Source organism: Mauremys reevesii, linkage group 8 (assembly GCF_016161935.1).
Source record: "Mauremys reevesii isolate NIE-2019 linkage group 8, ASM1616193v1, whole genome shotgun sequence".
In the NCBI taxonomy this organism is placed as follows: domain Eukaryota; kingdom Metazoa; phylum Chordata; order Testudines; family Geoemydidae; genus Mauremys; species Mauremys reevesii.
The window spans coordinates 80,691,827-80,716,979 of NC_052630.1; the positions used below are offsets into that span (position 1 = coordinate 80,691,827).

Here is a 25,153-nt window from a genome sequence, read left to right on the forward strand (position 1 = left end):
GCTCAGGGATGCAACACCATGGTCTGAGCCCCTAGCCTCTCGTTGCCAGAAGTTGGGAGTGGATGACGGGATGGATCGCTCGGTCACCTTTTACCCTAATTCCCTTTGGGGCACCTGGCACTGGCCATTGTTGGAAGACATGATACTGGGCTAAATGGACTGTTGGTCTGACCCAGTATGGCTGTTCTTATGTGCATTCAATCTCCTCCTTGTCATTGCAGAGTGAGGGGGACAGGGTAGCTGCCAAGAGAAAGGTGTATTTAAGGCCATTTGACTGTAGTCAGTGGTGAGCTGCAGCCGGTTCGCACCGGATTGCGCGAACCGGTTGTTAAATTTAGAAGCCCCCTTTAGAACCGGTTGTTCCTGGAGGGACAACTAGTTCCAAAAGGGCTTTTAAATTTAACTAAAACTCTAGCAGCTCCCTGCCCTTCCCCCAGCCCCAGCTCACCTCACTCCGCCTCCTCTTCTGAAGCTCCTCCGGCTTCTCCTCCCCCTCCCCAGCTTCCCGCGAATCAGCTGTTTGCGCGGGAAGCCTGGGAGGGCTGAGAAGAAGCAGCGCTTCCTGCAGGTGAGCTGGGGGTGGGGGTGCCAGCGGGAGGAGGGCTCCAGGTGGTGCGGCCGCTCGGCGGGGTCCTGGCGAGACTCTGGGGTCGGGTGGCGGGGCTCCTGCCCCCAGGGTCCAGCTGCAACCTTGGCCGGCGGCGGGGTTCCTGCCCGGCCGTGGCCGGGTCTGGACAGGCGGGTGGCATGGTTCCGGGCGGGTGGCGGGCGGCGCGGCTCCTGCCCAGCCCCTGGGTCTGGCCCCGACCTCAGCCGGGTGGCGCGGCTCCTGCCTGGCCCGACCTTGACCGGGTGGTTCCGGTCCCAGCCCCAGCCCAGCTGGGCCCCCACCTCCAGGTAGCATGGTAAGGGAGCAGGGAGGGGGTGTTGGAAGAGGGCAGGGGAGTTGGGGGGGTGGATTAGTGTCGGGGCACTCAGAGGGCAGGGAACAGGGGGATTGAACGGGGGCAAGGTTCCCGGGGTGGCAGTCAGGAAGGAGCAGTGGTTGGATGGGCGGTGGGGGGCACTTAGGGGTAGGGATTCCAGGGACAGTCAGGGGACAGAGAAGGGGTGGTTGGATGGTGCAGGGGTCCCTGGGTGCCATTAGGAATGAGAGAAGGGGTTGGATGGGGTGGCAAGGGGCAGTCAGAGGACAGGGAAGGGGGGTGGATACGGCACGGGTTGGGGGGGGCTGTCAAGGAACATGGGGGGGTTGGATGGGGCAGGAGTCCCCCGGGGGGGGCATGACCCCTCATGGGGTGAGGAGGAGGGAACCGGTTGTTAGTATTTTGGCAGCTCATCACTGACTGTAGTGGAATAGTGTTCTGATACTCACAGAGAGGGAGGGGGAGACAATGGAACAGGGTTCTCAGCTGCAGTGACAGAGTCAGGGCTCTTATGAGAATAAGAAGAAAGATGAGTGCACTGAAGAGAATTCCTCTGTAGTACTTCATTGCAGAGCACTGCAGGCTGTATGCTCTCCTGAGTAGTCTAAGGGAAGTGACAGTACTCAGAGGAGAGAGTATCTGTAGTGTTCCACAGTCTTCCCATCTAAACTCATGGCTACCTGGCATCTGTGCCCTGTTGAAGCAGTCAAGTCAGCTTGTGTGAGGACACATTATACAAACAAATGGAGTACAACACAGGTAGGTGGGATGAGTGAATTGTTCATATGTTGTTTGCACCAATTCTGTTTTGTTAGGCAAAGCCTCAATAGAATGGGAAGAATCAAGCTTCTGACTGTCCTCTGCCAACTTTTGGCTGAAAACGTCAGCAAAGTGCAGAAATACTTAGTTTGTCTAAGCGATGCACAATATTTGTCTAAGTAGATCCCATATTTATTGAGTATTGACTAACTTCTTCCATAGTTCACAATTTTTTGTTGCTGCTGACTGCTGTTAATGGGCAACTTTAAAAATGCATTCCTATTTTGTCTTTGTTTTTTTTCTTTTAAAGGATCTGGAATCGTACCTGCAAACAAGGCTGAGGCAGGAGCAACAGAAATTTCTCCTCCAAGTCCTAATCCTTTGAAAAAAGGAGGATCGATTAATTGGCCTTTCCCTGATAAAATAAAATCTCCTAGAACTGTGAGAAAACTTTCAATGAAAATGAAAAAATTGCCAGAACTCAGCAGGAAGCTGAGCATCAAAGGAACCTCAAGCTCTAATAGTTCAGATAATCCTTCCTTGCTGAAAGGTGACTGTCAGGATACAAGCCATGCCACATCTTTGCCATCTTCTGGAAATGCAACAGCAGCTGCTAGCAGGAATGTTATAAGTCGCTACCATCTTGATAGTAGTGTATCGTCACAACACGGCTACAAAAAGAAAAGCAGTGGGAGTTCCAAATCCTCCAGTAAAGGTGGTTATCTCAGTGATGGAGACTCTCCTGAACTTATAGCAAAATCAGGTAAACATGGTTCTGTAAGCAGGTTTGGGAAAGGAAAAGAGATACTTCCAAGTAACAACAATAAAACTGAAATAGACATTGATGCTTTTAGACATTACAGTTTTTCTGATCAACCCAAATGTTCCCAGTACATATCTGGACTCATGAGTGTTCACTTCTATGGTGCTGAAGATTTGAAACCACCACGGATGGACTCGAAAGATGTCTTTTGTGCAATTCAGGTAGATTCAGTAAACAAAGCAAGAACAGCCTTGCTTACATGCAGGACAACTTTTTTAGATATGGACCACACGTTCAACATAGAAATTGAAAATGCCCAGCACTTAAAACTAGTGGTCTTCAGCTGGGAGCCTACCCCACGGAAAAATCGTGTTTGCTGTTACGGAACAGTGGTTCTCCCCACTCTTTTTCGAGTGACAAAAACGCATCAGCTGGCTGTCAAACTGGAGCCCAGAGGACTTATTTATGTCAAACTGACTCTCATAGAACAGTGGGAGAATTCTCTTGATGGTCTAGTTGCAGATCGAGAGCCAGTGATATTTGGAGTAGATGCTCGAAAAGTTGTTGAGAAGGAAAATGTGGGCTTGATGGTACCGCTTCTGATGCAGAAATGTATTGTGGAGATTGAAAAGAGAGGCTGCCAGGTACTGTAAACTCTTTAAAAAATTATCCTATATCATGTGGCTGAATTTTCTTTTGCACTGTTATAGACTCATAGACTTTAAGGTCAGAAGGGACCATTATGATCATCTAGTCTGACCTCCTGCACAATGCAGGCCACAGAATCCCACCCATCCACTTCTATAACAAACCCCTAACCTATGTCTGAGTTATCGAAGTCCCCAAATTGCGGTTTGAAGACCTCAAGCTGCAGAGAATCCTCCAGAAAGTGACCCGTGCCCCATGCTGCAGAGGAAGGCGAAAAACCTCCAGGGCCTCTGCCAATCTGCCCTGGAGGAAAATTCCTTCCCGACCCCAAATATGGCGATCAGTTAAACCCTGAGCATGTGGGCAAGACTCACCAGCCAGCACCCAGGAAAGAATTCTCTGTAGTAACTCAGATCCCACCCCATCTTACATCCCATCACAGACCACTGGGCATACTTACCTGCTGATAATCAAAGATCAATTGCCAAATTAATTGCCAAAATTAGGCTATCCCATCATACCATTCCCTCCATAAATTTATCAAGCTTAGTCTTAAAGCCAGATATGTCTTTTGCCCCCACTACTCCCCTTGGAAGGCTGTTCCAGAACTTCACTCCTCTAATGGTTAGAAACCTTCATCTAATTTCAAGTCTAAACTTCCTAGTGTCCAGTTTATATCCATTTGTTCTTGTGTCCACATTGTTACTAAGCTTAAATAATTCCTCTCCCTCCCTAATATTAATCCCTCTGATATATTTACAAAGAGCAATCATATCCCCCCTCAACCTTCTTTTGGTTAGGCTAAACAAGCCAAGCTCTTTCAGTCTCCTTTCATAAGACAGGTTTTGCATTCCTCGGATCATCCTAGTAGCCCGTCTCTGAACCTGTTCCAGTTTGAATTCATCCTTCTTAAACATGGGAGACCAGAACTGCACACACTATTCCAGATGAGGTCTCACCAGTGCCTTGTATAACGGTACTAACACCTCCTTATCTTTGCTGGAAATACCTCGCCTGATGCATCCTAAAACTGCATTAGCTTTTTTTACGTCCATATCACATTGGCAGCTCATAGTCATCCTGTGATCAACCAATACTCCGAGGTCCTTCTCCTCCTCTGTTACTTCCAACTGATGCGTCCCCAGTTTATAACTAAAATTCTTGTTATTAATCCCTAAATGCATGACCTTGCAGTTTTCACTATTAAATTTCATTCTATTACTATTACTCCAGTTTACAAGGACATCCAGATCTTCCTGTATGATATCCCGGTCCTTCTCTGTGTTAGCAATACCTCCCAGCTTTGTGTCATCCGCAAACTTTATTAGCACATTCCCGCTTTTTGTGCCAAGGTCAGTAATAAAAAGGTTAAATAAAATTGGTCCCAAAACTGATCCCTGAGGAACTCCACTAGTAACCTCCTTCCATCCTGACAGTTCACCTTTCAGTATGACCCATTGTAGTCTCCCCTTTAACCAGGTCCTTAGCCACCTTCCAATTTTCATATTTATCCCCATCTTTTCCAATTTAACTAATAATTCCCCATGTGGAACCGTGTCAAATGCCTTACTGAAATCGAGGTAAATTAGATCCACTGAATTTCCTTTGTCTAAAATATCTGTTACTTTCTCAAAGAAGGAGATCAGGTTGGTTTGGCACGATCTACCTTTTGTGAAACCATGTTGTATTTTGTCCCAATTACCATTGACCTCAATGTCCTTAACTACCCTCTCCTTCAAAATTTTTTCCAAGACCTTACATACTACAGATGTAAAACTAACAGGCCTATAGTTACTCGGATCACTTTTTTTCCCTTTCTTAAAAATAGGAACTATGTTAGCAATTCTCCAGTCGTACGGTACAACCCCTGAGTTTACCGATTCATTAAAAATTCTTGCTAATGGGCTTGCAATTTCATGTGCCAGTTCCTTTAATATTCTTGGATGAAGATTATCTGGGCACTCCAATTTAGTCCCATTAAGCTGTTCAAGTTTGGCTTCCACCTCGGATGTGGTAATATCTACCTTCATATCCTCATTCCCAATTGTCATCCTTCCATTATCCCTAAGCTCCTCATTAGCCTTATTAAAGACCGAGGCAAAGTATTTATTTAGATATTGGGCCATGCCTAGATTATCTTTAACCTCCACTCCATCCTCAGTGTTTAGCGGTCCCACTTCTTCTTTCTTTGTTTTCTTCTTATTTATATGGCTATAGAACCTTTTACTATTGGTTTTAATTCCCTTTGCAAGGTCCAACTCTACATGGCTTTTAGCCTTTCTCACTTCATCCCTACATGTTCTGACCTCAATAAGGTAGCTTTCCTTGCTAATCCTGCCCATCTTCCACTCCCTGTAGGCTTTCTTCTTTTTCTTAATCACCTCTCTGAGATGCTTGCTCATCCAGCTTGGTCTACAACTCCTGCCTATGATTTTTTTCCCCTTTCTTGGGATGCAGGCTTCTGATAGTTTCTGCAACTTTGACTTTATGTAATTCCAGGCCTCCTCTGCTTTTAGATCCACAAGTTCTTCAGTCCAATCCACTTGCCTAACTAATTTCCTTAATTCTTTAAAGTTAGCCCTTTTGAAATAAAAAAAACCCTAGTCCCAGATGTAGTTTTGGTTTATCCTTCCATCTAGTTTGAACTGAATTAACTCATGATCACTCGAACCAAGGTTGTCCCCTACAACCATTTCTTCTATGAGGTCCTCACTACTCACCAAAACCAAATCTAAAATGGCATCCCCCCTTGTTGGCTCTTCAACTACTTGATGAAGATTAAATCCATCAGCTATCACACCCAGAAAAATCTGAGCCCTATTACTACTACTAGCACTTGTCCTCCAGTCTATATCTGGGAAGTTAAAGTCTCCCATGATCACACAATTCCCATTAGTGTTTACTTCATTAAAAACATTAAAGAGGTCTCTATCCATCTACAAATCAGATCCCGGCGGTCTGTAGCACACCCCAAGCACTATCTCAGGGGAGGCTCTAGTAGCTTTCTTTCCCAATGTGATTTTTGCCCAGACAGACTCTGTCTTATCCATTCCATCCCTTCTCATTCCATCCCCAGTTAACCTCATCATTGACATACAATGCTACTCCACCACCTTTGCCTTTATTTCTGTCTTTCCTAAACAGCACATAGCCTTCAATACCTGTACTCCAGTCATGACTACTATTCCACCATGTTTCTGTTATCCCTATAATATCCAGTTTCACTTCCTGCACCAGTAGCTCTAGTTCCTCCATTTTGTTTCCTAGGCTCCTCGCATTAGTGTACAGACAGCTTAATTTTTGCTGTTTGGCTTCACTGACATATGTTTAGAATTTGAGCAGCGAGCAAGGCAGTACAGTAAGTATGTTTCCCACAGTGTCTTTTTTTTTTTTCCTCTTCGCTTCTCCTCTTATTTGGTCTCATCACTTTATTGCTGTCAGTGTGCAAATTTCTCCCCTTGCTCATTGTAACATGGTGAGGAACAGTAAGGCTGGGTGAACCCACCATTTTCAGCTTCTTCAGACCCAGTGGTGTGTTAGGACAATGGGAACATAAATAAAACTGTAGATCATGGCACTTGGAGTAACTCCTCAGTTAAGGCAGCGTTGGAGTTAGGACTCACCACTTCCTGACTTCCAACCAATGGCTCATTCCGTAAGACCATTTCTACTGCGTACACGTTGAAAAGATATAATGTAAAATTCCCAAACACCCACAATTCAGGCATTGTGCCATCTAAAATAAAGTTATGTGCTATCATCTTGGCAAAACTTCCGTTTAGCAAATGCATTCACAAGGCAAAATGTGAAGGATCAACTCTGATTTGTCCCTTAGCCTTTCCTTTATTTATGCTGCTGTGCATAACACGTCTTCCTTTAAGCACAAGCTACTGCTTGGGAAGCCCTCAAACAGACTAAAAAACTCCTCAGGCCTAGTCTGATCTACCCCTCTAGCAGCTGGACAAAAAGGAGATAAAACTCTTATTGTCTTCCTCCACACACACACCCTTCCTTCCTTCCTTCCTTCCTTCCTTTCTTTCTTTCTTTGTTTGTTTCTTTCTTTCTTCCTTCCTTCCTTCACGGGGGGACCCCAAAATTGTAAGATAAACTCTGCAATCTAGTAGTGTCAAGCAGTGTCTTTTGTTCATCTTGTATAGTTTATGATTAAGTCTAGTGGTTGTAAAATATGTGTTAAAAGGAGCATCATATCTTCATCTTCCAGTAACACTTCCAATTCATAGAATGTCAGGGTTGGAAGGGACCTCAGGAGATCATCTAGTCCAACCCCCTGCTCAAAGCAGGACCAATCCCCAGACAGATCTTTACCCCAGTTCCCTAAATGGCCCCCTCAAGGATTGAACTCTGAATCCTGGGTTTAGCAGGCCAATGCTCAAACCACTGAGCTATCCTTCCCTGCTGAAAAAAATTTCTAACGTAAGGAAGGTGCACAGTTCTTATGGCAGACTGCTCCTCTGGCCAATTTAATTGAAGTTGGCAGAACAACTTTCACATATTTCAGAGTATCCGAAGAAGTGAGCTGTAGCCCATGAAAGCTTATGCTCAAATAAATTTGTTAGTCTCTAAGGTGCCACAAGGACTCCTATCTTCCACATAGTGCTCCATAACATGTGTGAGGCCTGGGAGCGTCTGACACACACTTTCATTCAAGGTGTGCATTTCTGTTTGATGAACCCTGCAGTGCAGAAGTAGTCACAACCCCTGGTTTGTTACATTTTAAAATTTGTGCCATTTTTGGTGAATGGTTCTGGGCCAAATGGTTTCAGCACTCCCATTTTTTACTTTGATCATGAGACTCCGATTTTACCACAGCACTTGCTTGCTAGCACCTAGTCATGCAGATGATATCAGGTAATTGAGACATTACTGATCATTGAACAATTGGGGTCTGAATTGTCTTCAGGTGCCTGGTGCTTCTAAGCATGAAAAGTAATTTTTCAACCTGCACAAACAAGACTGAGAACATTAAATGTACAGTGCATGTTAATTTCACATTTGACTATCTATACATGAAACTTGTTGGATTTCTCACTGAACTACACAGAATGTGAGTTTGTGTTTCTGCTAATGTCACTGGTGTCTGGATGATTTAACAAGCTGTGATAGTAAAACCTTATGGCTAATAGTTGAGTGTTTATCTAATACCTGCATATACATTGATAATTTCTGCTTTCAGTTATATGGATGTAACATCCATTGCCTTCATTTCTTAACTCTTCATTTACATTAGTGGGCTTTGGATTCTGGTAACTTATTTCACCATCAGCATATGGTCAAACAAATGCCCCTTTTTATAAGCCATCATATATAATATAGGATTCCTGGGTTCTAGTCTCTGTTGTGCTCATGACTCACTCTGTAGCCTTAGACAAACTAGTCAGTTTACCAGTCAGTAAAAGAGGGATCAAAATAACTCTCTGTTTTAGAGGTGGTTTTAGGTTTAGTTCTTTAACGTTTGAGAAGTGTAGGGAGAATGAGTGTTACCAAAATACAAAGTTGTTTTTAAAATAATAACTATATCAAGTTAGAGCGTGTAGAAATATATGCGCCAAACACTCTTTGATGCATGATAATCGTGTATAGATACCGTTCCTATGTACCTGAATGTGTTAGATTACTTTAGGAAATATAACCTCCTGCTTTGTATAAAAGTGTTCATGTATCTTGAAACAATGTATATGTTGGTATAATATCTTAACACTTCTCAAATTTGTTTCTTGGTTACCTGATGCTAGAGTACATCTGTTGTCTCTTGATACCCCGCAGATATATCATCAAATATAATTAAATATTGGTAATGATATAGTTACTTGCTGTGAAAGCAAGTGTGTCAATACTAAATTACTCACTTAACAAAATAAAATTGAAATAATTTCTTTGTAAATTGATTTACAACATATCCTTGTTTCTTAATGTCCATAATCTGTGGCCAGGTTTCATAGGTACGAAGCTTGTTTACTGAAGGGCCTATTAATCATCAATAGACTAATATCTGTAGAATTACCTTACAAAGTCCAAGGCAAATTTTTCTAATCCAAATGATTTTCTGCTTAAACTCAAATGAGTTAACGTATTACGAATTAAACAATTACACTAGCACAAAAGCGGTGAGCTGAACAAGCAGAGTAGCAAGAGGGTTGCAGTTTCACCTGCACAACTTTGCGTTATTCATTGAGATACACCCACTCACCAGTGGTTATAAAGAGTAAATGTGATCAGAGTTCTAGTTTGTGTATCACAACAGAAGAAAATGAGTGTGGAAGTTTTTTTTTTTTAAAGAAGCCACTAGACAGTGAGCAGCAAAGAGCACTTAGATTAATGTGAAGACTTTATAATTTTTTTCCATTTTGTATAACAGCTTATTGTTCTAGTGCTCCTTTACAAATGATTATAAAAAAATCACTGAAGGTGGTTAAGACATTATTCCTATTCCTTGTCAATAAAAAGGGTTTGTGTGTGGGTGTGTAAAAATGAATAGTCTTTTGGGGAGGGAGTTGTTTGCTTTACACTAATATTTAACACTAAGTCCTGCAACTTTTTATCAGATAGAGTTTATTAAAACATTTATTCTTAAACAGAACATTGCTAGCATCTGCTATGGGTACATGGAAGCCTTTTTGTGCTCTTCCTGAGTGACTCAATGATAAACCAATAGCTTAATAAAAATCACTTTCTGTCAGAGATATAATGGTTCAATATGTGTGGCTGTGGATATTAACTGCATCCATAGAAACAAACTGATGAGATTGAGTTTCAGTATTGTCGAGAACATTATTATTTGTTTACTATTATAACCCAGACTGTGGATATTGTACAGTAGTGATAACATGTTGCTGTTTGATGTTACAAGATTTTGCCATATGCTTTTGTTTTTTACTTAAGTTTTTGGGTGCGAGCATTTTTTCATCCTTAATGGAAGACATTGTAAAAATCTCATTCTTTTCATACCAGTTATTTGAGTAGTGCTACTTAGTGCTCTGTAATGGGTAATATGTCACAGTGTGGCCATGATTTCACTTCTAGGTTGTAGGCCTGTACCGATTATGTGGTTCAGCAGCAGTCAAGAAAGAGCTTCGAGAGGCGTTTGAGAGGGATAGCAAGGCTGTTACTCTCTGTGAAAACCAATACCCAGATATTAATGTGATAACAGGTAATGCACTTACTTTTGTTTTTCATATATAACCATGAAAAATCCCTATCTAAATATAGAAAATTGTGCTTTAAAATGGCTCATTGGAGAGTAACACAGACAATCCATTAGCTACACTTCATTTTGCTGAACAAGAAAGGGAAGATGAATCCTAACTTTTGTCATGTTAAAATGAGATGTGCCAGTGATAGAGAAACAGTGTAATGAGTTGTGGATAGAGGTTTGAAGAGAATGGAGGTCTCCGTGGTGTGCCAAACCTTTAAAACTATTTATTCTTTGTATTGTGATAGCTCCTAGGCGACCTAGTCATGACCAATACCCCCATTGGGCTAGATGCTGTTCAAACACAGAACAAAAACTCAGTCCCTGCTCCAAATATCCTACAATCTTAAGAGACGAGACAGCATGTGGATATAGCCACACGGGAGAGTACAAAGAAACTTGTCTTATTTATGAGCTTAGGCCCCAGTCCTTGTGCTAATTTTACAAATAATTCCATTGGCTTCAATGGGATTACTCACAATGCAGAAAGTTAAGCATGTCCATAAGGCCTTGTAGAATTGGGTCCTTAGACCCAGATCCTGCGCCCATTTAAGCCAATAGCAAAACTTCCATTGACTTAGGTGGGAGCTAGATTAGTGAATAGTGCATAGAAATTCAAGGTGTGCAGTGGGAAATAATTAGCCATTTTTTTTTGTTGATCATTTATAGAAAATTAATTTGGGGCTCATTTTATCTAAAGTCTTATCTGTCTGTGTAGTTCATATTCCTGTCACTCAGTGGGATTACTGGTAAGGGTTTGGAGAATTGAGACAATTTTTATGATGAGTCTTAGTTTGGATAGCCTTCTGGAAATAAACCAAAATGTTTTGTGGTATATACTCTGCATTTCACCTGTAACATTTAGTAGTAGGAATCTTTGGCTTTTTTAAAAGTGGAATAATTGTATGACTAACCTTAGTTTACATAACAAATATTAGTAATCTATTTTCAGGCTTCATGGTATAAATTGATTGTCTGCAGAAATTGGAATGGAGTCTTTCCTTCATATACATTCAGAGCTTGAAAATTTACTCAGCATGTGATAGCCCCGGTGCAAATTTTGCTGTGCTACAACACCCTCTGTCACTTGTAAAGAAATAACAATTGTGTTGTTTAATTGTTTGGTACTTTAATTTCCAACAGTCAATTTTCTATTTTATGCATATTTAAAAAAAGTAACTTACTGCTAAGGATGGGTGAATAGAAGAAACTTTATCAGCAGATTTTATGCAATTAATTTTATGGTGTTTGCTAAATAATATCTTTGCAGAATAGAATTTGACCAACTCTATTTACTGTAGCTACCTTGGCTAGTTTCATTGTTGGTTTTTGCCTTCTCCAGCAGTGCCAGTTACTGGCTACTCCCAGAGGCAAGATACTGGATTTAATTATATATTCTTTATTTTGAAAGGTTGCACAATGAACACTCATCAGGCTTTTTAAAAATATTCTTTGATTTAACTTCTTTTAATAAATTCACAAGAAAAACGTGATGATAGTTCTTAGGACCAGCTTCTTTCAGGACTTTGTTATGGTCCTCTGTTGCTCTTGATCATTGTAAACAAGCACTGGAAATGCAGATGACTGTTGTTGCTTAGGTTTGTGAATTAACTAATAGAAACAAGAGTTTAATTATGTCAAACATCAGAAACCAACAGCTTAATAGTGGGCTGTAACTAAGTAATGGCCAAACCCATGTACTGCTGAGACAAGTTTTGGCTCAATGAAAAATTGAAATAGCATCTCGCACCTTAATATAAAACCTCATATACTATAAACCTTCAGCATTTACAGAAGCAATTCAGACACATGGGAGATTTATGAAACAGGTCATACCCACATCCAGAAAAACTAGCAATATTTCTAGGGTTGCCAAGCCTCCAGGGTTGTCCTGGAGTCTACAGAAATTAAAGATTAATCTTTAATTAAAGATTGTCATGTGATGAAATTGTGAGGAGTATGTCCAACCAGAATTGACAACCCTAAATATTTCATAGCATTCCAGTTACCTGTGCAACTCACCACTTCAAGTATTTCTTATAATTGATTTAAGATCAAGTTTGACCTGGGATAGTGCAAAGTATAGAAAGAAAGCCCTGGTGTTGCAGTTGAACTAGTCTGGTCCTTCCAGTACAATCACACAATACTGTGGATAAATTAGGGTGACCAGATGAGATAAAGAAAATATCGGGACATGGAGGGGGAGGGAGGGTCCTGCCAGCAGAGCACAACCCCCCCCCAAAATGGATCCTGCCAGCGGAGCAAAAAAAAACAAAACCAGGAGTGCGAAATATTGGGACAAATTGCATCCCGACCAAACATCAGTCAGGATGCGGGACAAACGCCTAAATATCGGGACAGTCCTGATTTTACCGGGACGTCTGGTCACCCTAGGATAAATACAAAAGATCACTTTAATTGTGCAAAATACATTGGTGCATGCTTTTGTTGTTCTTGATTGTTAAGCTACATCTGTTTGAATGTGCAGGGTTTCCTGTACTCCTGACTACTTGTTTTGAACTACTGCAGCTTCTTAATTTTTTGCATTTGACTTTTGTTTTCATAAGGTACAAGGCATACCGTTTTGAGGTCTTTGTTTTTAAGCAAGAATCAGATATGCTTTTATACATTATAAAATGTATGCTGCTTTGTTTCTGAAGAAAAAGCATATTTTAAGGAATCACATTTTAAAAATTATTTGCTACAGCACCTCTTCAACTGTGCAGTTCTGAGACTCACGATGCACTGGTTCTCTAACAGTTGGCAGGGTTGTTGTATGTGTCTGCACACTGAACTAGTTACCTTCCACAAACTGTAGCCAGTTCTGTCACTGGTTACAATCTAAACAGTTCAGTCTTTGATGAACCTCTAATGCCTCCTGACATATCAGAGGCATCATACATACTTTTCCATCCTTATTTGTAAGTAGGGTGACCAGATGTCCCGGTTTTATAGGGACAGTCCCTATTTTGGGTTTTTTCTCTTATATAGGCTCCTGTTACCCCCCAGCCCCTGTCTTGTTTTTCACACTTGCTGTCTGGTCACCCTATCTATAAGTATCTGTTAGTGCATATTTCACCTACATTATCTCTTTGTTGCTGAAGAACAGGTTTCTTAATGTTTTATTGTAGTGTTTGCAATGCTAAGGCTGATTATACTTTTATAAGCCAAATCATGTGTTCCCTAAAATATGAATAATCATAAATCTTAGCTCTTTTTGAAGACTAGTGCTTTATTTGGGCCCATATTGAAATTTGAGGAGCACTGTTGTTTTCAAAACATTATGAAGATATTTTCTTTTGATAGCTCTCCAAAGCCTAAAGAATGAACATTTAATGATTAAGTCTTGACTGAGAAATGCTCTTGAGGCTGGCACTGGCTTACACACAATTAAATGCGCTCGTGGCTCAAAATAAAATGGGCTGCCGGTTTTAGGAGCTAGCCAGTAGTAATGTTGTTGCATCATGTCTGCTTCCATCCATGTGAATTCACATCTCTGAGTAAAGCATGTAATACAGTTAACAGTTCAGTGGGTCAGAAAAATGAGAAATTAATGAAGTGGATGGTGGTTTCTGCTTGCTGTCTAAATTTGTTCCGTGTGGTGAGTGGTTGTGTGAAGGAGAAAGCAGCAGTGAGCTGGCAATCAGGAGAGCATAGCTTAGATTCATAAAAATAACTGCAGCCTCTCGCAGGGCTAATTTAGCAAAGGGTACAGTAAAAGGATTGAGAGGTCAAAGGGCACTCCATGGCTCAAAACTATTCTGTTGTTCAGGGAATAAGCAAGAGAAGGTTATCCTGGGAGGTGGGGCAAGGGGGGAGAGGTTGGTCCCGTGACCATGGACTCTATTATATGGACTATTGTATTAGATAAATTGAAAAATCCTATTTCTTTTGTTTTTTACAGTGCAAATATTTGTATAAAAAATAAATGTAGAGTGAGCGCTGTACATTTTGTTCTGTGTTGTAATTGAAATAAATATATTTGAAAATGTACAAAACATCCAAAAATGTTTAAATAAATGGCATTCAATTGTTTAACAGTGCGATTAATTGTGATTAATTTTTTAATTGCTTGACAGCTATATATATAATCAATCACACTGTTAAACAATAATATATGTAATATAAAAACAGCCTTGCTTTCTGAAGAGGACCACAGCAATAAAGAAGCTGTAACCTGAATCTTGAGATGGATCCTTGAAAGGATGTGTTTACAAATTTAAAGGAAGAGTAAAAATTTTGATTTAAATATATGTTGGGTTGAATGCTGTGTACTGAGTGTGCGTGATATAACATTAGATGCATGTCTGAGGAATGCACACCCATTTAGCATGTCTGTGGGTAAGAGCCTGCTCCTGTTGTCGTAAATTTTGAAATTCACATTGCTTTCAATGGGAGCAGAACTTGGCTTCAAGTGTGGACTGTTTGTCTCAAGGAGTTTATAATCTTCTCAAACTGAAAAGCTCCAGATCTATTTTTTTCCCTTTTTCCTCTGCCCTTTCTTTTCTTTTCTTTTTCTTATTTTTATAGGCTTTAAAAACCTAGGAGAGTTAATGTTAAAAACTATTAATGCCCTGATAGTTATACAGCTAAAACTGGAACAAATCAGCTGTGCTTTCAACGGCAGCGTTAATTTGCCCATGTTGCACTCATCAGAAAAACAGGACTAGGAAATAGTACATTTGTGTAATGGGAGGCGAGTTAATGTTACTCTTTGGAATCTTAGCTTCCCCATTTTCTGACTTGCTACAATTTTAACTGTTCTTTCTTAACATTGTTTCAATGCAGTACATTTTCCTTTTTTACTTTTCTTTCAAAGAAATAAGAACAAAGATTGATAATAGTTGTAATAGTTATACTCCATGTATGAAGACTATCTAAGGAGGAAAAATTAAATCTCCCCACTCTCTGTATTTATGCGAAATTAATTTTTAACAAAATATTTAATGAGACAGTTTACTTTACAGCTGGCTCATAGAGCAGGCTTGGCACTGAGATTTGTGACAACTCTTGCTTTGTTAAAGAACACAAAAGTGATGGTATTTCTGTCATGGTTTGGGGAGTGACATGTCCTATGTTTAGCAGATACTTAAAATTATACCTCTCTTATTTCCTGCTTCCAGCTCTATCATGCCAGGTGCTGCCACTAACCAAAGTGGAGGCTGCATTTGTTAGGTTAATTATGGTAACACTTTATGAAAAGGAGTTTTAGCTAAAATGAAATATCAGATTATAATATGTTTAACTGAGCTGTATCTTAATTAAAGTGGTTGTTTGTATGATATACTGTGCTTGGACATTTTGTAGCACCGAGAGTGATTTTTTAATTAGTTTTTTTAAAATGAGTGGCAAAAGAGGTAGGGTGGAGAGAGAAGTAAAACCTACACATCTTTAGGTGGTTTCTTTGTTTTTGTAATACTGTGGTTTTTTGCTTCTAGATACCAGGCATGTGTTTGTCATTTCCAAGTGGCTATGATTAGTGCTCTTGTTTTTTCTGTAAGCAATTGAAATAGTACTCATCCTGAAGTATTAGCCAGGAGTTTAGACCTGTTTACAAAAATTTGCAAATGCTGAGGTTAACTCCTCACACCCACTTCCCCTGTGCCCTTGCCCTCGATTCTATTTTAGGCAGATGGAGAGGCTCATAGAGAAGCAGGTATAATGAAATGCTTCCTGGCTGTTGGCATCCCACAGAATCACATTTCTCTTCTCCTTTTCCTCCTCTCTTTCTACCCCAATCCTGTCCAAAATGACTTTTATAAATGGTCATCTGCATGTCCCTGCATGGGCTTGGCTAAACTTGCAAGTTAGAGCACATTAAAGCAGCCTCGGGCGCCCTAACTCCCGATGTGTCCACACTGGCAAGGCACGTAGAGTGCCTGGATTCTGCAGCTGGAGCACTCCTGGTAATCCACCTCCACGAGAAGCATAAAGCTTGCTGTGCCCTGGCTGAAACGCCCCAGTGTCAGTGTGGACGAGGTATTGTGTTACTGTGCTGTGATTGGCCTCCGGAAACGTCCCATAATCCCCTGAAGTCAAGTGGCCACTCTTGTTTTGAAATCGGCTGCAGGCATGCAGATATCCTCTTTCAAAGCTCCGTTTCTCACATCCTGCATGCTTATCTGCTCCAGGACAAAGCAAACCATTAGTGTGGAATGCTGCTGTTGTGAGTGTGGGGGGTAAGGAGGGGAGCTCTGCTGCTGTCTGAACTTACAAGGCAACATGCTAACACGCTCTCCCCCCACATACACACAACATGCTCACTGTCATACTCCATCCCCTCTTCCCCCCATTTGAAAAGCACGTTGCAGCCACTTGCACACTGGGATAGCTGCCACAATGCACTGCTCTTTGTGGTTTTGCAAGAGCTGTTAATGTGGCCATGCCAGTGCGCTTGCAGCTGACGGTGTAAACACATGGCAGCATTTTCCCTGCTGCAGTCCCCAAAGGCAGGTATAACTCTCAGTGCTCTACATCTGCAAGTGTAGCCAAGCCCTTAATAGCAATAATTCTCTACTAGTTACTGTTTTCTGGGATCAAGAAAATGTGCAGAAGTAGGTCCTTGCATTCACTGCTGCAAATGTCTGTGGGCTCGTCTACACTGCAACATTGTCGACAAAACTTTTGTCTTTCACAGGTACTTAAAAAAGCCCTCCCGTGAAAGACAAAAGTTTTGCTGACGCAAGTGGCAGTGTGAACACGGCTTTGTCGGCAGGTGCACTCTCCTGCCGACAAAGCTAATGCCGCTCATGGGGCTGAAAGTATTTTGTTGGCAAAAGTGCTGACAAAATACCAAAGAGAGCGTTCACACACGCTGACTTTTAGCGACAAGGCCGTGTCGACACAGCTTTCTCGCTAAAAGCTGCTTAGTGTAGACAAGCCCTGTGATCTTGGTACATTCTTATGTTTAGTGAGTGTTGCAGGAGTTCTGCACTTCTTGGGCTTGGGCATATAGTTGCCAAAGAGGTGCTGAGTGGAAATGTCAATGAATGGGAATGGCTGCTGTAGCCGTATCATTCTGTGACCATTGATCTACTTGTTGACAAGTGCAGCAGCTATAAATGCTCCAGGTGATTAGAAAGTGGGACGTTGGATGGGGTTGATGTTTTTTGTTTTAGGGATTGGCTGCTCTTTTCTGCTTTGGATTAGTGTTAGTACACAGAGCATGGCCTTCTATTGATTCTTGGCAATCGGGCACATTTTATAAACCATAATAAGAAACAATGAGATGAATAGGAAAGGAATTAATCACCAGGCACACATGAAGCCATGTGTCACTAGGCTTTGGTGTAGCAGAGAGATTTAGGTCATTCCTAGTTACTATAGCTCTCCCTTCCTGAGACAGCAGATATGTGGGAAAGCTACTAGCAGCTTCTTTTCTGCTCCTTCCTTACTTCTTGTAAATGGCAGAATCCTGGATTGACATTCTCCAACTTACCCTTGCGAGAGCTGTGGATGAGATCACTGATAGCATGCATTTTCCATGTGTGCATGGGCTCACCCCATACATACATCTTTCCTCTGGGAGTACCAGGCACCTTTCATATGTCAGGCATCCTCTGGTGCCTTCACCTGGGTAAAACACTCTCTGTGGGCCTCAGTGTAAGTGAATGTAAAGGCAAAGTAGTTATTTGAGTAATTAAGAACTTTTATTCTATTTTCTCTCTTGGCATTCTGGCTCTGAATAATGCTAGACAGTAGTACTGCACTGCTGTTGTTCTGGAAGGACAGTGTCTTTTACAGAAGGTGGTAGAACCACCAACGCAGAGGAGCTGGTGTAATAAATAGCACTGTTGAGAGCCTAACAAAGGCTCTATTGCACTATCATGCAGCAGAGCCAGCAAGTAGCGTGGAGCAGAACAAAAGGGACCCGGGAAGAGCAAGTGAGCAATTTTATCCCAGTGAGGGCAGACTCCCAATTTTGATGCACTTGTAAACTTGCCCTGAACACCAATGAGAAGCATTGTTTGTATGAATAATCCTGCATTGAGAGAGGAAGATAACTCATTCTGGGGCAGCTAGAGTTCTGTCATTAATGGGGGTGTTTAAAGTGTTTTCAAATTTTTAGTGTGTCCTGGGCTATGAAAATGTCAGAGAAAGAGAGCTCTGCATCAAAATAAAGCAAAGAATCCTCATTCTTGTGTGTGAATTTTATACTGGTATGAATTGCATATGACAAGTTTTAGTGGAATGCATTTGTGACCTGTTAGAACTGGAGAGATTTTTATCATGGAGAAGAAAAATGCTCTCATGTTAGCAGTCATTACTGCACCTACTGTGCACAACATAGGCAGTTTCTAAAGTTCTCTGTATACTGGCACTGCAAAAATAGAGGAAGGATAGTTCAATGGATGGGGACTGGCTTGGGAGACCTGGGTTTAAGTCTTGCTCTGCCACAAACATTCTGGGCAAATCACTGAGGGTATGTGTACACTGCAACCACAGGCTGTGATTTAACCTAGCTAGCCACCTGGGTAATTACCCAGGGTTCCAGACAGGGTTGTACAGCCCATGCTAAAACCTGGGATGCTGCAGCGTCATCTATTCCGCATCTGTAAAATGGGGATAATAGTATTTTCCTACCTCTCAGGGATGTTGTGAAGATAAATTCATTTAAAGATTGTGAAGAGCTTAGATCAGAGGTGGGCAAACTTTTTGGCCTGAGGGCCACATCTGGGACTAAAAATTGTATGGGGGGCCATGATTGCTCACAAAATTGGGGTTGCAGTGTGGGAGGGGGTCAGGGCTCTGGTTGGTGATGCAGGCTCTGGGATGTTGCCAGAAATGAGGAGTTCAGGGTGTGGGAGGGGGCTCCAGGCTGGGGCAGGAGAGTTGGGTGGGGGGTGGGGGCTCTGGGGTGGGGCTGGGGGATGAGGAGTTTGGGGTGCAGGAGGGTACTCCAGGCTGGGATCGAGGGATTCAGAGTATAGGAGGGGGATTGGGGCTGGTCAAGGGAGAGGCTCAGGCATGCAGGCTTACCTCAAGTGGCTCCCAGAAGTAGTAGCATATCCCCTCTCCAGCTCCTATGCCGAGGCGTGGCCAGATGGCTCTGTGCCCAGCCAGGTGGCTCTGCATGCTGCCCTGTCCGCAGGCACTGCCCCTGCAGCTCCCATTGGCTGCTGTTCCTGGCCAATGGGAGCTGTGGGGGTGGTGCTTGACACGGGGACAGCATTCAGAACGGAGGCCCCTGGCTGCCTGTAAGCGTAGGAGCTGGGGAGGGGCATGCCGCTACTTCCAGAAGCTGCGTGGCGCAGCCCCCGACTCTGCTCCCTGGCTGGCACGGGGCAAGCCCCAGACCCTGCTCTCCAGCAGGAGCTCAAGGGCCGGATTAAAACAGCTGGTGGGCCGGATCCAACTCGCAGGCTGTAGTTTGCCCACACCTGGCTTAGATACTACAGTAAATATAAGAGAGAGGTCTGAGGTAAGTCTAGTACTAATAGTGCTATAAGCATACTTGAAAAAGTTTCCAGAGCCTCAAAATATTATGAAGTAATGAAATACCATCACCGGGCAATGACACTCCCAGTAATTCAAGCCTTTGGGAGCTCCCCAAATAATATGATTTTAGCCTATTCTTATTTCCTCCCTGCAAATGTAAGATTTAGAAAACATCCTGGCGAATTCTCTTGTGGGAGGAGTGCAGGTTATGTGCCTTGCCACTCCCAAGAAATTCTGCAATGTGAGAGTCTGCAGCTTGTTAAATGCATCTGTTCCTGTCTCTTTTGTGAAGGTGTCCTCAAGGATTATCTAAGAGAGCTGCCCTCTCCCCTGATAACTAAGCAGCTCTATGAAACAGTATTAGATGCCATGATGAAAAATCCCTTGAAAATGACAGCAAGCGGTTGTGAAAATGACCCAAGTGACTCTGAGCATACCGTGGCCCTTTTGGATTGTCTGCCAGATGTTCAAAAGGTGAGTACTATTGGCCACCTAAAATGATAATAAATCGCCAGTTGCAGAAAGGGAAGGAACTCTTTATTAGACTACACATAAAATGCCTCTGAGCTCTTATGCTTTCTATCTGTAACCCAAATACCCACTTGATAGATAACACTTTCAAGCTGCCTTTTACTTTAGGGTCTGTATTGCTGGGTTTAACTTGTACTTTATGTGTTTTACCTCTTCCGGTGTACAAAACGGACTTAAAAATGGCATACGGGTATTTTTTAAAATTGTTAAAAGGGAGATCTTGACTATGAGCTGTATTAAAGTCTCATCGCTGTTTGTGTTATCCTGGGTATCCTGGCCAATGCTTACCTGAGTAACTGCATTCTTATCTAAACATATGAGATAGGGCTATAAGCTGCCATATGTTGTAATGTAATAGCTGCCGTGTTCCAGCCAAGAGAATACTGCAATCAGCATATCCTTGACAGGCAAAGTGAATCCTGTATGTAGATTGTGGAGTGCTGTGGGAGGATTCAGTCTGAAAGGCACTCTGTAAATCCCTCTTGCTGAATTATTATTATTAACAGTGCAATAAAACTTTAACCTAGTTTAATGTTGGCATAAATATATTTTACAAGAGTAAAAGTTAAAGGTTGTTAACAGAAAAACTAAAGAATGAGAACTGATTTGATTGTTTAATGTGTGTACTGCAAACGGACAAGCAAATTGCTTTTAAGCAAAGTAGAACATAGTAAATGTTTAACCTTTAGCCAGCAAATGTGCTTGTGTTAAGTATTTTATTACCTTAATTTAAAAGATGAATTAATGTTCCTTTTAAGAAAATTTTATTGATTTGATTGCCAGCTGTTTGTTGGTTTTTCACTTTTGTGTTGTAAAGTGCCAGAATTCAGGATGGATGCTTTAGTAATAAAATAATCCCCTGGACAGCAGATAGTCTGTGTTGCAGAAATGAATGCTCATTCTCCATCGAGGAGGACTGCATCTGAGGTGGTGAAAGGAGCAGGTCCTGCTTCTATGTTTGTACATCTGTTCTGTTCTCTGATTGATAGTTCAAAGGCTGCTTAACTTCTTGGTCCTACCGTTTAACACATAACATTACAGTGCCATTGCTCTGAGGTGCACATCCTATGGCAGGGGTGGCTGAGCCACATGTGGCTCTTTTACAGTTAAAGTGCAGCTCACAGAGCCCCTCCATTTACCTTCTCCCATTCTCCACCTACCTCACTGGGGTGGGGGGAAGCTTGTGGCTTCTGCCCTGCGGCATGTTGGTGGGGCATGACTGCCAGTGCTCAAGGCTTCAGCCCCGAGACTCCCCTCCCTACGGGCTGAAGCCTAAGCCACACAGGCACACCCAGCTCTCAAACTTCTGAAGATTATCTATGCGGCTTGGAGGGTTAGTAAGTTTGGCCACCCTGTCCTATGAGTATGTGATGTATTGCCTGAGGTACCATTCTCTCTTCCTGACGATCTGTGTTCTTCAGGAGAGATTAAAGGAGCAGCCTTGAACATTTTGAGCAGATACTAACCCCTCCTTGGGGTGTTTATGGAGTTGCACATTCATAAACAAAGCCCCTTTCTTCAAGATTACAACTATTCCTAGAAGTTGCCCTTCTAACTAAGGGGTGTAGTACTTAGGACTTGAGTGTCTGTGGCTGACAATCCAGTAGTTTTAAAGAATTCTCAGTTCATGTAGGGCCAGATTTGGCCATCTGTAACGCATGTTGAGTAATATCGTATTCTTCTAGTCCCACTTTGTTCAGTGGAACTACCACTGGGGTAAGGAGCTAGACAATATGAGTAAAAGCACCAGAATCTAGTCCTTAATGTTAAATGAAAAACACTGCCCCTTTGCAAAATAATCTTTGGAAGCTAAGCATTTTGAATGCTGAAAAAGGCGTAATTCTAATAAGTCATTTCCACTTAAGGCAGACCTGGGTGGCCAGAAAACTGACAGAGGCCAATTTTTATTTTTATCAAGCCAGACTGACTTCTTATGTCCCTGCTGCTTCTTCAGTTTATTTTCTTTCTCTGGTGTCCTCTTTTCACTGTAAGAAAATCTATACACGTACATCAGAGGTCATGTAAGAGAGAAATTTTTTACCCAAGACATCTGTCTTAACCAGCCTGCACTGTAATGGAGTCCAATGCAACTTGATGTTCAGTGCTTAGCTACTGCAAGTGATTGTGTTGTAGGGTATGTGACAAGTACCCTTGAAAATAGCACTGTTGAACAACAGCCATAGGATGATAACGGACTGTATTTTTGCTGTATCTAGTTACCTGAAACTTAACTTTTCATTTTAGGCAACCCTAAAGATGCTGCTGGATCACCTGAAATTGGTGGCATCTTATCATGAAGTAAATAAGATGACGTGCCAGAATTTAGCTGTGTGTTTTGGGCCTGTCTTACTGAGCCAGAGGCAGGAGACCTCAAACCATAATAACAGAGTCTTTACAGATTCAGAAGAGCTTGCTTGTGCCCTGGACTTCAAAAAACACATAGAAGTTCTTCATTATTTGCTCCAGCTATGGCCAGGTAATAAAGTTTATGAAAAATTCTGTCTGATGAGAAAGCAACATCGTCAGATCCTAAAATATAACCAAATCTTTTACTGTGTGACTATAGAGTATGGTTTACGGGGTATACAAATGGTATTGGGACTCTTCTCAGTCATAGGTTAATATGTCACAACATACAACTTGGTGATTAAAGAGACCACAGTAATTTTATTATCTATTGTATCCAACTGTTATTTTATTAAACTGTATCATTCAGTGGTAGATCCTGTGCTTTGGTGATCTCTCTACCAATTGAAAATGACAAGATTTAAAAGTGCACATACAAAAAGCTGTTTTAGTGCATTGTGTGTGGTGTTCTCAAGCAACTGTGATAATAGAAATAGACAAAAGGCAAAAAACCTCACCTAATGGCGTAATGCTCCTACAGATGACCTAACTCGGGTTTCTGATGTGTTTGGCATTTTACCGGCTTTGGCCTGAACAGGTATAGATTCTTTTGGTTTTATGGGTTCTTAAATTTCATAGACAGACCTGCTGAATTATTGTTATTTCTATTACAGTAGTGGCTAGAAGCCCCAGACAGAATTTGAGATTCCATCTATACAACTGTGTAGCAGAAGGCTTTGGGGAGATAGGTAATGAGCCAATTTCTGAGAGGTGCAGGGCACCCATAACTCCCATTCACTTCATTGTGGGTTTCATGTGCTTAGCAGCTCTTGGGAACAGGCTCTAGTAGAAGGGAAGTGAAACTTTGTTATTTTTAATGAACCTGCCAGACTGCAAGTGAAGGTCATAGTTCTGTTCAGATCTGTGCTTCAGAGGTGGAAGGATGTTGCCAACTTCTCATTTCCTCAGGTATTCAGAGACCCGATCAAAGCCCGTTGAAGTCAATGGAAAGACTTGCATTAACTACAGTGGGTTTTGGATTAGGCCCCTTATGAATTATTTTTTAACTTTCTCTCCTGCTTAGTAGCTAGCTATTGAACTGGCGTCTTCCCTTATGAAAACACTACAGTAATCCACAGTAACAGGCTCAGCTGTTATAGTCTGATAGTTGTAAACTGGAGTTTGAGAAGATTACTGTGGGGTTCTTTAGTATCTTTTTATAATCGTTAAATATTCCCTGGCCAACAGAATCCATCAGTCACCTAGAGATACGTAAGTGGGTGGAAGATGAAGTTCTGCTATATCTCGTTTCCTAACATGAATAATCATTGAAGCCCACTTAGTTTCATAGTCATCTGATTTTTTGACAGTGATCAGAAGTAATCTCTTCCATTACCTACCTGCTTGTTAATACGTGTTTCTCAAATGTGCACAGAATGAACATTTTCATTTTTGAGATTGCAGAGGTTAACTATAGTGATTTCATGAAATATTTTCTCATCTGTTTTGCCTTTAGGACATACTAAAGCCTCTTGGGAAACTATCTGATTTGCAGTAAAGTAACCATTGAAATATGGGATAAAACTACTTGATATGAGGTTTAAACCAGCAGAGATTATTTTTTTTAACTCAAACAGAAGAAATCCTTGTTCTTTTATGTAAGATTAACAGCAAATAGATAAGAAATGTCTGGCATGTGTTTGGGATGGCAAGTGATTCAGGTATAAGTGAAGTATGAAGGCCATCATATATTCTGCATATGCCACGCTTATTACAGAAAATCTGTTACACAAATATTTATTCTCAAACATTTCTGAATCTCTTTGCCAATAAATCAAGAGTCAAAATACAGGACCAGGAAGGAGAGGAAAATCATAATTATTACAAAACCTAAAAATTTACCTAAAATAGTTTTCCCATACATCATAATGTCACAATTGAATTCAAGGTTGATATCTATCGTCTGCTTAGGATAGAATAAAAATGCTATACCTTTTAGAAAATGGGGAATCTCCCCTTTTCCAGTGATGTATAGCAGTGGTTCTCCAGCTCTTTCTATCTGCAGACAACTCTCAACGGAGAGAGCTGCCCAATTTCTAACTGGATGGTTCTGAAAGCATTTAATTCCAGAAACCACCAGGAAGGAATCCTGGAACTCAGGACTGTGTGAAGGAAAGAATTAAATATTTCTCTGGCAAGTTGTGCAAGAATAAATAAATAAAAGTTAATGGCCGTTTGAAACCATTTTAAGTTTAAGGTGATACCGTTTTAAGTGTTTCTCCTGGAGGGGGAGATGGATTAGCAGACAAAGTGCAGGTCAGGCATATGGGCACAATGAATGCAGTTTATTACATGATAACTACATAAGTGGGAATAAAGGTGAACTTCAAAAGTTTATTAATGTTTTTGTTTTTTACTAATATATTTTGAAGTAAAAGTATATGAAATCCAATTTTTTAAATATTAATCTTGTAACTCTACCAGGTGTACCCTAGCTCAGTGGTTCTCAAAGCTAGTCCACCGTTTGTTCAG

At 41.5% G+C, this 25,153-nt stretch overlaps 1 protein-coding gene across 7 annotated transcripts in view; it reads left to right on the plus strand.

Annotated features, from left to right (window-relative positions):
• The window catches only part of SYDE2 (synapse defective Rho GTPase homolog 2), a 56,702-nt gene that overhangs the window by 23,148 nt on the left and 8,401 nt on the right, over positions 1 to 25,153 (plus strand). For 6 of the 7 annotated variants that reach the window (XM_039485979.1, XM_039485977.1, XM_039485973.1 and 3 more), the window contains 4 exons: positions 1,996 to 3,092; positions 10,138 to 10,264; positions 20,037 to 20,218; positions 22,520 to 22,751. In XM_039485979.1, the coding sequence (XP_039341913.1) occupies positions 1,996 to 3,092; positions 10,138 to 10,264; positions 20,037 to 20,218; positions 22,520 to 22,751 (1,638 nt within the window). The remainder of the gene's footprint in view (positions 1 to 1,995; positions 3,093 to 10,137; positions 10,265 to 20,036; positions 20,219 to 22,519; positions 22,752 to 25,153) is intronic. The other variant, XM_039485974.1, reaches the window with a different exon arrangement.